Consider the following 14,624-nt stretch of genomic DNA (forward strand, 5'->3'; position numbering starts at 1 on the left):
GTCAAAATAATAACAATAAATGTAATCATTGAATGTATTATATAATTAAATGTAATTATTAATATTAATAATTACATTTAATTATACCAAAAAAATAATTCATAATCAATGATTATATTATATAATTAAATGTAAAAGTACAGGCACAATTATACATCATAACATTTTCTAATGATTTTTATTCCCAGAATAAATCAATAACTATCCAATTCAATTATTTCTACATATACATCATAAACATTGATATTACTCTAGAAAATTTCCTGTAATCTACAATACAACACAAATCAATTATTAAATGACTAACTAACAAATAAAAAGATAAGCTGAAATAATCATTTATTTTTTCACTTTCATAAAAATATATACAAATTTCCACAGCCGAGATGTTATTTTAAAAATGATTTAATTATTTAATTCACAAACAGTTTTAAGTTTTATTTTAAAACAATTAGAAATCCTTCATGAGCCTTTGAAGATCAACAACTGAAATCTCCAGGGTATGAGAGATGTTTGTTCAATTCTTTTTCTAAAATGAATGAAATAAGTTAGTAATTTGAGTGCAACAATTAGATAAACAGTACAAAAACCTTAAAACAGTTTAAAAATTTGAACTAAATTTCCAATTATTCTAAAATACTGTAGTTATTTAAAATGTTGAGTATGCTGGTAGTAAAAACAATACCATGTCAGATTAAACTTAACATAATGTTAATTTCTTCAACAAATAATTTTAAACAGAAACACTAGCATAAAGCTCTGGCAAATAAGTAAGGAGCCCATTAATGAAGTCAGTGGGTAAAATCTGTAGAAACTGGTTCGTAACAATTAGGTCTTATAAAAACCCCAGTCAATGAAACCCACAAAAAGTAGTAATTATGAAATTATATACACATTTTATTTTCTTTTTCTGTGGTTTTCTCTTTGGCTCTTACAAAACATTTACTTCTTAGGTAGGCACCTAGCCCCTTTTAAAGTTCAAAATCAAGATGGTATAATCCCAAGTTCATGAAACAGAAGTAATTTATGATGGACTAACCAGTGAAACCCAGATTTATTTAATTTCATGATTGATTTAAAATATTTCTTGAAATAATTTATTCAACTTAATTAAATTATATATTCCTTCTAAAAGTTCTTGACATAGGAGTTAATCACATTATGGACTGTATTAATTTCTTGAAGGCTTAAAATTATTCAATCACATATCGGCAATTTGGAAATTTTAAACATTTTTCAAAACAGCTTGTATATGTTTCAAACAGAAATAATAAAATAATTATTATCATAAAACACATCAATAATAAAATGAGAGTCACTAGCATGTTGGAAAATACAAATATTACCTTGTTCAGTGAAATTGAAGAGAGGAGGAAGCGGCCTACCCAAGGGCAAACAAGTTGTTGGGTCTCTAAGTTCGTCAAAGAAGGGATGAGCACAAGCCTGAAGTGGAGAGATACGGGAGCTTGGGGTATACTCAAGCAATCGTGAAACAAGTTCAATTGCTTCTGGGGGTGTCCTGGCTCTAAATACCTATAAAAAAAAATAAAAAAATTGTAGATGAATGAGTTCAGAGTGATGAGAATTAGAGAAAATATAATTTTCATGGTCACTTGTTTCTTTATATAATACATATTCAATCAGCTTATAAGGAAAAGATAAATTAGAAAATACTTAAACTTCATAAATAAAACTGGAACTTACAACTCATAAGGTTGTCAATTAAAATAAACATTATCTTAACTATAAAGATTAATAATATAATAATAAATAATGTTTCCTTTGTTTGAATGATCTAAATGCAAAATTAACATTCTCCAATATTGCAAATTTTATAGTAAACATGGAACTCTCAAGTTACAATAAAATTAAGTCATTCAATTCCCCCCCCCCTCCCCCCAGAAATTTAATATTTAGTCCCTATATTACATTTTCATGAAAAAAAAAAAAAAAAGCAACTTTAAAAACTAGATTACATTGAAATTATAGGTTTTTCATGTTTACTATGAAATTTGCAGCAATAGGGAATATGACTTTTCCCATTAGACCCTCCATCTATATATCTATATATCAGTTCAAAAGGGTATCAACCCCTAAAACAAATAGGGTATACAATAAAATACTAGACTTAATATCATAAAATACCAGAATGCAAATAGACTGAAATGTTTCTTTTAAGAGATGATTACCTAAGGTAGATAATTTTCTACCTTTTCGAACCTGTGGCTTCCAAGTGCATTGATGCCAGGTCCATTGCATTAAGGCACAGACTTTGCCCCCTCCCCCTCCTGAGGGTCTCTGTGCCCCTTCACTTGTCTTTCTACTCCCTCTCCATTGGCATTTACTCAGTAATAGCACAACCGAATAGGTTTTTTTATATAGGTTCAATATTTTTATTGACTAACATTATTGGGCTCAATCTAAAAGCTTATTTATATTTAATTTTTAGTTATTTTGAGGAATATAAAAAATAACATAGTTTTATACTATATCTTTTCCTTAAACAGACCAAAATACTTATAAAAAAATAATAAAATGCTGTCTGTTTTATCATCACCAGATTGCAGACAAGATATTTAAAGGTCACGATTTCCTATTTTATTAACAAAATTAGTCTACACTTTATATTGTTATTATTTCAACATGTATGGTAATTTCTTCAACAAAATTACTTGTTAGACAGTTTTCTTTTCCTACATTTCTGTAATCTGAACAAGTTGAAAACATAAATGTATTTATATTAAAAACATAACTAAGAATTTCCAGAACAGATAAGTGTGACAAAAAAATCACTTAAAAGAGCAACTTTCCAAAAGTAGTAGTATCACCAGAAACCATTTTCTTTTGAAAATGTTATCACAGATTGATAGGAAATCACGAACGCAGGCTGGATGCCTTTTAATAAGTAAGGAATTTAATGTAAAAACATAAAGTTCATAATTTTATAACAGGAAAAATAAGAAACTCTGAAATAAAGAAAGAATTCAATACACAAAACTCTTGATTCAAATAAGTCTCAAAATAATCATAAACAATCTCAGTGCATTTGATAAATAAGTTTAATTGTCAAGCATTTCATACATTCAAAATGAAATCCTAAGAGTAACAAAACTGTACAATCATAATTGGTGTATGTAAGGAAATACAGAAAATGATTTTAAAGGTTTTAACAGGAAAATTGATATTGCAAAGTTCCATAAATTAATAATTGTGTTTAAAGGTTCATTTACAGAGACTGGTAAAAATTCAGAGAGTCCATGAAGAAAGATACATTCTAGAGCATATTCCACATTTTACCAGAAATGAAGTATTGAATATATCTAGATTAAAGGCATCAAAATCAATCAATTTTAGAAAAAATAAATTTAATTTACATATTCGAGTTGAAGATCAAAGGTGTGGTGGATAGGGTGTTACCATTTACAAAGCTGGACTTTACTGGAATTACAAATTGGACTTTATTCTGAGGAACCTCGAAGTTTTATAAATTTTTGTTAAGACTGATCATGAAAAAATAAAAAACTGAATGTAATGAATAAGTATTTATTTTGGTATATGATCAAAGAATAGAACTAAACTTTCAGTGATATTTTTTAAGCTCCTAAACTACCTAGAGGCTTATGATTTGTGTATAATTATTGAATCAGTTTCTCCCCCTCTCTCTCCTACTCTTTCTCATATGTTTCATTAAATTTTTTATTTTGAGTGAATAATATTTTAATTAATATCAACCACCACAGAGGCCTGAGAAGCCAGTCAAATTAGGGCAAAACAGGGTTCTATGTTGCTAAAGATGGAGTAGTAGCTTTTGATTTCTCTAGTATATATGAGTACTAGTATGAGAAAAATTAAACTACGAACCTATTCGACTTCAGGAACAGTTTTGGCAATCAAAAAACTTGGAAATTTTAAGGATTTTTTTGTGCATTTTTCCTCCTAAATAGTCCCTTCATGCCAAAGCCATTAAGGTATCATAGTGTAAAATGCATCAAATGAGTGCCTTGCATTATAAATTTGGTCAAAGATTATGGTTAAAACTGATCGTGCAAGAACAATGATTTTAACCAAGTTTGACAGGAAATTCAAAGTAATAACTTTAAAACATCGGTATCACGGAAAAATCTAAAATCTCTAATCAAAAAGTTTCAGATAAAGCATATAGAGCATCAATTTATAAGTCTTTACTTTATATTTTGAATCTGAACACTATAAAACCCCTAGTGCAACTCTTTCAGACACCCACAGGCAGTGAACCACTCTTTCTCTCTCACTCATTCCATCACTACAAATTCTAACCTACTTCCTGTTAACCCATTAATGGCCAGTGTTTCAAAAACCAAACACTCTGAAATTAAACAAAAACAGAAGGTGTCAAGCCAGCCTGAGACATGACTGAATAACACATCACTCAATAAGTCTTCGGTCTGACACATTTATGGTAACACCGTTAATAGACCCAGGTGTTTTCCGGGTAGTACTAACACTCAAACAGTACATGTCAAAATTTGATGGCATTCTGACCTTTAGTTTAGAGGTTACAGTCCTTTTAGTAATCCCAGTTTTGTAATTTTCAAGAAATGGATAGAAAGGAATTTCTTGTGTTGATTAAATACAGTTGAAAGCCATTGTTAAACACCAAGCACAAGGGGAAAAATACTGTTGAAGCCAAAGAGTGGCTTGATAAGTATTAAGGGGAGTCTGCACCATAGAAATCAACTATTATTGACTGGTATGCTGAATTTAAATGTGGTCATACAACCACTGATGATGCTGAATGCTCTGGTCGCTTAAAAACAACAGTTGTTCCAGAAAGCATAAAAAATCTCCACAAACTAGTTTTAAAAGATTGTAAAATGAAGTTGCTGATAGCTGACACCTTGGAGATATCAGAAGGTAGTGTCTTTACAATTTGGGCTTGCACAAGTCGCATTCGAAGCGGGTGCCGCATTTTCTCACACTGGACCAGAAACAACAATGCGTAAATGGATCCACAATTACATGCCTGAATCAAAAAGACCATCAGCTGAGTGGAGAGCAGCTAGTGAAAGTCATCCAAAGCAACTAAAACTCAAAAGTTGGCTAAAAAGATTATGGCATCCGTATTTTGGGATGCAGGTGGAATTTTGTTCATAAACTCTCTTGAGAAAGGCAAAACTATCAATAGTGAATATTACATGACATTAATGGATTGAATGAGTACATAAATCAAGAAAAAATTACCACAAATGCAAAAGAAAAAAATTGCTGCACCAGGACAATGCCCCATGTCACAACTCGATGAAAACCATGGTTAAATTGGATGAATTATGATTTGAATTGCTTCCCCAACCACTGAACTCTCCAGATTTGGCCCACAGTGACTAATTGCTTTTTGTAGACATGAAAAGATGCTCCAGGGAAAGAAACTCGGCTCAAATAAAGAAGTGATTGCTGAAACTGAGGCCTATTTTGAGAGCAAAGACCAATTGACCAATTAAAGGGCATCGAAAAGTTAGAGGAGCGTTGGAATGAATACATTACTCTTGAAAGAAAGTATGTTCATGAGTTAAGTGGAATCTCTAAACAAAAATGTTTTTCTTAGTTAGACTGGAGACTAATTGGGTGATATGTGTTGATATGTTTTCCATCCTCACCCTCTAGATCACTTATTTAGCATAAGTTATACGTTTGGTTGATTCCCTTGTACTACGTACACCGTCTCATTTTATTATCTCTGTCCATTTTTATAATTTAGCTGCTATACTTTTTGTGCTAATTCCTACTCCTAGTCAGTTTGTTTTTAAGTAAAAGATTTTATTCTATTGATAAAATCGGATTTATAGTGATGTCAAATTCTTTTTTCAGCTTAGAAAACCATGTATCTAAGTACCATCAACTGTTGTATCTTATATCCAATATTGATATAAGACCTAGGGGTAGAATAATTAAAAGGGTTGCTTAATTGATTTTGAGATTTATTAAGGGGCCAAAAGTATCACAAATGAGTATGGGAGAGGTAGAAGTGTGATTCTAGAATTTAGAGAAAAATTGCCGAGAGAATAATGGTACAAATATTCCCAGGTATTAAAATAATAAAAACATTATAGCCTTGCGACTTGTAGATAAATTAACTTCTGTGAGAGTTGGGATCACAGGCTCCATTAGATGTAGGCATGATTTGCACCAACAGCAATAAGGAAAGTTGTGCAAGTGGACACACTACATATTTTTTTAATCGATATAAGGGAGTAAATATTTTAAAAATCTAATTTTTATAGACGTTTTCTGAGATGATAAGGTAAGCTAGCTCAATTCATGAGAAGTGCATACCAGTGAATCCACACATCTGCCCCACATTATATACCACAAGTCATCAAGGAAAAAATTAAATATTTAAGAAGCATAATATGTTAAACTGAAAAGTAGGAGAGCAATATAATTTGGTACCAGAAATTTACTTTTTTAAAAATGGGGTGGCAGAAATATCCTACAAAATAATCTTAGCTAGAACAGTTCATTCATATTCATTCTCAACTTCAGCTTTGCGTATATATTACTGTATTATTTTTTGAGAAAATAAAATAAAGGAACTTTTTTGATTAGGAACTAAATAAAAATGCTCTTTTGAATTTGTTAACTTGCTTCAATTTGAAACATAGTTCATATCCTAAAATTGCCATTTAATAGGTAATAAAGAACACTACAACCCTTCTTTGCTTAATAGTGGCACATCTAACATAAAAAATTTTGTTTTATTTTGCATTTGATGTAGTTAGGACAGGACACGTAGGACAAGTCTGAAGGACATGACAATGCAGAAAGTAATCACCGTTATGTCACTATAATTGGAAAATGTCCAATTAAAAATAAAATTAAGTTTTTTTTGTTAGATGTACCACTATTAAAGCAAAGCAATATGGACAACAAAAAGAACTTGAAATTTAGTTAAAATAAATTGAAAATAGTGGCAGAATAATAAACCTAACCACATATATTTACAATATTCTTTTCCATGATTGATTTATGTCATGAAAATCCAGCTGCATAGGACTTCGGTGGAAGTCTTAAGCCAACAAAAAAAATAAATAAAAAGACGATTCTGACAAATAAAAAAACCAACCATGCATTCTACACATAATGGATACCATAATACTTAAAAAATAAATAAATAAGAGCTTTTTAAATTTGATTGAGACAGTGTGGACAGGTTTCATCCCAATGGTGCAGATGCTGAAGAGAAAACAAAATAAAATTTTAGATTTTTACATGAGGTGTACTGATTACAGAACTAAAAGCATTACTTAAAATCGAATAAAATTAAAAACCATTCAATAATAAGGGGGGGGGAAAGAACAAAAAAATTAATAATCATAGGGGTGGGAAAAAAGATAAAAAAGTACTTCAATTCCTTAATACATTTTTATCCAATCATGCAGAGTATTTTGTATGTCATGTTAGTAGTGAGCAATAGAAATAACTTTGTTTTCATTTCTCATTATAGATTAAAAGATAGAATTTTAATATTATCGGAAGTGTCAAATAATAAAAATGTATTTTCTATCACTGCTTAAGTACTCTTCCAATAAAGGAAATAAACTAAAAATATAAACATTAACAAATTAATTCTATTAAATAATTAGTCTGCCTATACTTAATTACCCTTTTATTAGTCTAAGTAAATATAAAAGAACAAATATTCACACCCATTACGTTAAAATCATATAGCATTATAGCATTTATAATTTTCAATTTTTAATTTGTATGTTGGGTTGGGAATTAGTTACTAAACAGTTGGTTGGGAAAAGATTTGCCTATTCCTGTCCTACTATCATGAATTAAACTCTTAACTTGTCTTAAAGAAGTTATAATTATCACTCCAATTAGTAGGATATGTAACAAGGGACGTGACTGGGGCGCAGGTCCCGGTCCCAGAGTGCTCGGTTCTTCGGAATGCTGTGGATTTGATTTCCCCCTGGGACAGTTAAAATTCATTTTTCGGTGGTCCCAAAGAATAAATCTTGACACTCCCACCTTGGTTAGTACGCGTTGGCAACTCATCCGTCAGGGGTTGGCAAAAAAGACCACTAGGCCCATTTGCTGGACTTGTTCCCCCTACCAAATACCAGTACCAGTACCAGAATATGTAACAGGAACAGGATAAGCTAAAACATGACGACAGAAAGGCTAACTAATTAACTGAAATCAGCAATAAAAAATATATTGATTCTCATAAAGACTAACAATACACATAGAATATTAAGAGAACAATTTAAGGAAGAAAAACTTGTTTTTTATACCTCTCGATTATATAAAAAAGGTTTTTAGTGATCACAGTGTAATATTTTATTTTATATATATGGTGGAACAATGAAAATGGGACTTAAAAAATTGAGTTTAACATTTTGCGTGAATCTTAAATTATTTATAATTATTTGTTATAATAGGAAATGTGGTTGATCCATTGTTAGATGGACTGAGGGTACCCCTGTATATAATGTGAGTAAAAATTTAAATTAAGTTTTTTTTTTTAATACTGTTTTAGATGGATGAAATGAAAGTTGTTCATTCTACATGAATGCTTGTAAATTGTTTATTTTCATTATATTAAAAAAAAAAAAAAAAAGCTTAGATGGTTATAAAAAAATCTGAAAATCTTAATGATGCATCCAAAATCTTTTAAATATACGGAGTTACATTGGCATGATGCGAAAGAAATACTTAAGCATAAAACGGTCTTTAGTCCCAAATGACCAAAATTTTTATTTAGTTTAATGTTAAGAATATCTTAATTTTACTACATGAATTATTTGATTAAATTAAGAAAACATAATCAAATTTTAAATACAAGTAAAAGAGAGAATAATAAAACAGTGTTTGTAATTAGAAGAAACAAGACAAAAACTTCGTTAAAAACTTAATGAATTAAAAAACAAATAACGAGCACTGAGGAACCAAAGCGAAGCTGTTAATTTCATAACTCCATCAGTTGAAAGGATCTGGAATGGATAGGTCATTTTCTCTTTTCAACTTAACTTACTCTAATTTTTTGGTGGTTTGTGCTAGACTTAGGCGCTGACTTTTGCTGAAGTAACAACTGTAAAAGTTACATGAATAAATAAAACCAAAATCATTAAATAACTACTTAAAAGAGCCATAGCATCCATTTAAAAAAATTTTTTAGTTACTAATAAATAACTTAAGAACTAAAGAACCCTAAGTGCCTAAAGAAACCTATAGGGCTTTAGAACAACCCTAAAAGAAACCCCACTCTCGCGGGAACAAAATGAACCCAGATAATTTTAATTTTTCAATTATTTTTTCAGGTAAGGCTGTGACCGCACCCCTTACGAAACTATGGTGAGAGCCATAGAGAGTAAAGGGGAGGGTCAACTTTCTTCCAAATGGATTTCTGTATTGCTGGAAGGAAGAATGTTCACTTCAGAGATTGGCCACACCAAAATGTGGATGAAACCTGTGGCTGGTTGTCCGTATGGAGGTGTACTCTATCTCCTCTACTGTGGTGCTTGGTGGTTAACACCTTCCTGATAAAATCAAATGCAATAGTTTTTTATAAGTAGGGATATACTGATGACATTGCAGTATTAATAGAAGATAAATTTCCTAAGACTATTTTGAGACTGCTTCAGACAGTGAATCTTCTGAATGAATAGTGTCAAGAATATTGTATTAGCATAAATCCTCAAAAGATCTGTCTTTGGGTCTTCTCTAACAAACACTGTTCTCTAACAACTACTGTAAGTACTAGGTATCTCTGAGCATGTAAAAGACCTGCAGGTAAATCCTGGGGCTTGAAACCTAAAATTGTTTATTGGTTAAACGAAGCAGCGCTAATACCTTTTGATCTATATGCTGCTATGATATGGTGGCATAAGGCTATGGTCAGAACAAATCCTAACCTCTGCTTGGGAAACTTCAAAGACTAGCGCACCTTATAACGACCAGTGCCATGAGTACCACTCCTACTGCAGTGATAGAAGTACTCTTAAATCGATACTGCTGCACATAGAGATTGAATATCAACCCCTTAGCCCTGTATATAGGCTTTGCAAAGTTAGAAACAAGATCAAAAATAACTTATGAAAGACATGTTAATTTGTTCAGGATTGATGAAGATGAGGTACATGCATACCTATGCACTCTGATCTTCAGATTATGAAATATAGAGGGACACCTAATAGTGTCAAGATCGAAGGGATTACCCCACACAAACCATTCAATGAGGTAAATTGTTTTACAGGTGGATCCTTAATGGAACAAGGTTCCAGAGCAGGTATACATAGGATAGACAGATCCAGAGAGGACGTCTCCTTATCTCTAGGAAGGCACATCTCGGTTTTTCAGGCTTAGGTACTAGCAATCAATATCTATGCCCAAAACCTAATAAAAGAAGGAACGAGACAAGCTTATCACAATTTTTACTGATAGTCAGGCAGCCATCTATCTGCTGAGTAATTATGTAACCCATTCTAAATTGGTGGAAGAGTGCAAAAATAATTTAAATTCTTTTTTCTTTAGCCAAAAGGTACAGGTTGAACGAGTGCCTGAATACACAAACATTAAAGGCAACATGAGGGCAGATTACCATGCCAGAGAGATCTGAGAATGTTCCCTTTAAACCTAATCTCATCTGTGGTGTAAGTTCCAGTAATACTAAGAGATGGACTAAAATGATTGCTGAGAGCAAGGCTGGGCAACTGATAGATGTTCCTAAAAGGTTCATGTAAAAAAAGAAGTGCAACACTTTTTCATATGGTAAAGATTATCTTAAGGTAGGTGACAGGACTATATACAGGACACTTTCAGCTGAATAAGGATCTCTTTAATATGAGATTAAGAGTCACCAATCTGCAGGTTGTGCAGAAAGGCTGATGAGACTGCTTATCACATTATTTGCAGATGTGACATTGGCTTTGACACGATTCCTCATTTTTGGATGGTATAGCTTTGTGATCCTAAGCTTTGCGAAATGGTTGATCCATATGCAATACCTAAATTTGCTAAGGTGTCAGGCCCGTTTTGAACAGAGAAAGAGACAGCATACACTAGATCCCAAGTAGCCACAGAGCACACATGGCGGAATTTGTTACTTGGCCATAATCTTGCCATGAAAAAGTCTATGAATTTTTAAAGATAGTTTTTTGATTGATGCATATTCTATAATAATACATATTTTAAGTGGATTAGAAAAAAAAAGACATCAATATTGGTTAAAACTAAAGACATTTTCAGTCAAATTTTTTTTTTTTTTTTAATTTATTTATTGATCATTTCATTTTTATATTTAACCTTTTCTTTCTTTCGGATGTTATACAGTTCGTCAGATGCACTTGGCCATGTACTCATCGTCTGTATGAAAAATGCATTTATAATCTAAATTTAATGAGGTATAAACATTAACTAATAGGGCATGGGCATTATTGTATAGACGCAAACAATAAATATAATGATGTGTTTAGTTCTATTCAAACTAAAAAATTTAATTAAAATGGTACTATTGCATTTCTATAAAAACCTCTCTTCCCTAATTTAAACTCAGTACTGAGTAATTAAATTAGAGCTTAATTTAACCTCAAAAGAAGATAAACATAGATTATGTGTAGTGAATATACACAGCCAATAAACTTCATATAGAAATAAAAACAGTTAGGAATTAAATTAAACATAAAATTAAATTTAATATGCGAAAGGAAGGAACCATGAATCCTTTTATAATATTAATGAACATCTATCAAGTATACCAACTAAGGAATACAATGATACTATTTTAAATTACTAATTATATGTTTGGTATAATCAAAGTAGAAATTCATTCATCAATAACCAATATTTTAGCCTCAGGTACAGAAATTTTACTTTGAGAATATCTTCCCTTCTTACATTTTGTAATCAATTTCTGTCATGCTTTCTGTTTTTTATCTGTCACTATGAAAGATATGATAGTCTAAATATCCTAATGCTTTGTTTGGGTTTCTTGTGAATGAAATGGATCCCTTGGGGCTTTGTTTATCACTTGATGAGCAAGTGAAGTAAGTAGAAGTCACCAGCTGCGATCTAATTAGTAGTAATCATTTTATTTATAAGAAATGCCTTATACTGATCACTATTACAGACTTCTGCTCACTAAAGAAATAAAAAACACATAATGGTTCCTTTTCAGTTGAGGTCAAAGAATAAATTAAATCAACTCCAAATTTTGAAATGTTTCACAGCTTCTTCTGTAAAATTTTATTATTACCATCATTCTTGAGAATTGTTACAAATAATAATAATAATAAGTCCAGAAATAATAAACTTGAAAAGAAAATATCTGTTTTAAAAAGAAATTAGACAAATAATTGATAAGTAATTCCCATGATGGCTACCAGGAGCGCTGATTATCATAAGAAATGTTCAAAAGAACCACTATATGTATCAATTAATGAGGAAAATTAAATAAATTTTACTATAGTTGACAGGTAAAGGTAGATGGTAGAAAATGTGTGAATGCAGTATACATATAATTACAGTTAAAAATTACATGTTTTTTTATGTTAGTAAATGACTTCGTATTTAAAACAAAAGAATTGGTTAAAGCAAGCATTTTGGTAAATGTTATTTGTGGTTTGAAACTGTTTATCAAGGACTAATATTACCTTTTGCCAAGGATGAGATTTGATCTGAGGAAACTTAAATTCTGTGTAATTGGGATTCATTTCCCGAATCTGTTCCCTTGTTGGAGTGCCGAGAACTTTAATTATTTCTACCAACTGGTCGACTCCTGAATCTCCAGGAAATATTGGTTGGCCAAGTAATAATTCCGCAAGGACACATCCCGCACTCCAAACATCTATAACATGTTTAAAAACCTAAATAAGCAAACTGACATTTGCCAGTAATTTTCATGACCAAAAATTGTTGATGGATAAAATTTGAAAGCACTTACTTATACCTATGCTACTTGTTCACTATACATACAAATACCTACAACTATAGAATTTATGAAATGTAAATTTGATAACAAATTATTTGATATTGAAAGTGTAAACAATTACTGACTAAATTTGATAATTAAAATGATAGCAGGATCAATAGATGTATTTTTTAATCTTTAGTATTTTCCAAATAAACCAAAATTCGGTAACAGGTTAAAACTACTGCAGCCGGCTCAAAAAGTATCCACTCTCACTTGTTGTTGACATCAAGTCAATTAAAACAAACTATGAAAATATTCTTAGTATTAAATATAAAAAATCCTTCGAATCTAGAACGTTCTATGTTCTCCAATAAGATAACATCCCTTCACTGAAAGGGATAAGTAGTACACATCAGTTGTGATTCAATTAAATTCTTTGAAGTTTTAATTAATCTTCAACTACCAAAATTGGCTAACTCACAGTTCATGAAAATTTCACAGTGAATCTTGTAATACATAAAATCCCCAATATATTCCCAAAATTCCTTACTGGTTGCCACTCCAATTCTATTTCCAAAATAAGAACGCAGAATATAACATCTCTCTCGTCACTAATAAGATCTTATTAAGAACTTTAAAAAAACAGTTCAGTCGAGGAATAATGTTTCTTAAATAAAAATTAGTTTCAAAATATATCCCTTTCTTTTTATTATTTGAAAGTTTCAAGAAAAGAATAATATAAACTACATGATGTGAATTTGTCAGTTAAAGTTTAATATAATTCTTGTGGTAAATAAAAGAGTGGTTGAACATAACATAAATGAGAAGATAGTCAGAATTACACTCAAGAAAAGAAAAATATTTTTGAACAATTTATTAATCCCCACCATTTCGACCCATGCTGAAGGTCTTCATCAGGATTGTTGTGATTAGTGGATTGATTCATGAATGAATTGATGAATGTAGTAATTGATTCATTCTTAATGATTCATCATGAGAAAGGTCTATATGAAACTATATATAAAATAGTTGAAACTATTTTTTAATTTTTTTGGATGCACCCTGGACCATCTGCTTATTCACACATGGATAGACAATTATCTACATATAAGACAGAAGAGAATATATAAAAAACGATTCTTTATCTTGAACAGGAATTAATAGTAATGATATGATAGAGAAACACAAAATTAGACTAATTTTTGAAGATAATATAATGGGAGTCGAAAAAATATTACAAAGTTTCAAAAATAAGGAAATGTTTTTAAACAAATAAAAAACAGAAAGATATAAAATAACATCAGATAAGTGACCAACTAGACGTTTACCTGTTGGTTCAGTGTTTATTAACATTTTATAGAACCGCTCGTTACTAAGCCCTACAAACTTACACGCCTATCTTAAACTTGATTATTAAAATACAATAAGAAAATAAAATTTAAATATCGTATTTACCAATTTTGGTGGTGTAGTCAATTGCTCCGAATATAAGTTCAGGAGCCCTATAATATCTTGAACAAATATAAGATACATTTGGTTCTCCTTTAACTAGGTGTTTTGCAGATCCAAAGTCACAGAGCTTGAGAACTCCTGATTCTGGATGGAGAAGAAGGTTCTGAGGTTTTATGTCCCTATGGCAGATGCCTAGTGAATGGATGTAGCCTAAGCTCCTCATCACCTGGTACATGTATAACTGAAAAATAAATTTAATAAAATTAAAAATTAATTAAAT

General features: G+C 30.8%; 1 protein-coding gene across 9 annotated transcripts in view; it reads right to left on the reverse strand.

The window, feature by feature from the left end:
- sgg (shaggy) overlaps positions 1 to 14,624 on the reverse strand; it is a 70,693-nt gene that overhangs the window by 8,554 nt on the left and 47,515 nt on the right. For 8 of the 9 annotated variants that reach the window (XM_014422489.2, XM_067050387.1, XM_014422490.2 and 5 more), the window contains 3 exons: positions 14,348 to 14,585; positions 12,633 to 12,826; positions 1,347 to 1,533 (listed from right to left, as the gene is read on the reverse strand). In XM_014422489.2, coding sequence (XP_014277975.1) covers positions 1,347 to 1,533; positions 12,633 to 12,826; positions 14,348 to 14,585 — 619 coding nt within the window. Of the gene's footprint in view, positions 1 to 322; positions 530 to 1,346; positions 1,534 to 12,632; positions 12,827 to 14,347; positions 14,586 to 14,624 lie in introns of those variants that run through there. The other variant, XM_014422498.3, reaches the window with a different exon arrangement.

Source organism: Halyomorpha halys, unplaced genomic scaffold (genome assembly GCF_000696795.3).
Source record: "Halyomorpha halys isolate HHAL.00 unplaced genomic scaffold, Hhal_1.1 Scaffold374.1, whole genome shotgun sequence".
NCBI lineage: Eukaryota > Metazoa > Arthropoda > Insecta > Hemiptera > Pentatomidae > Halyomorpha > Halyomorpha halys.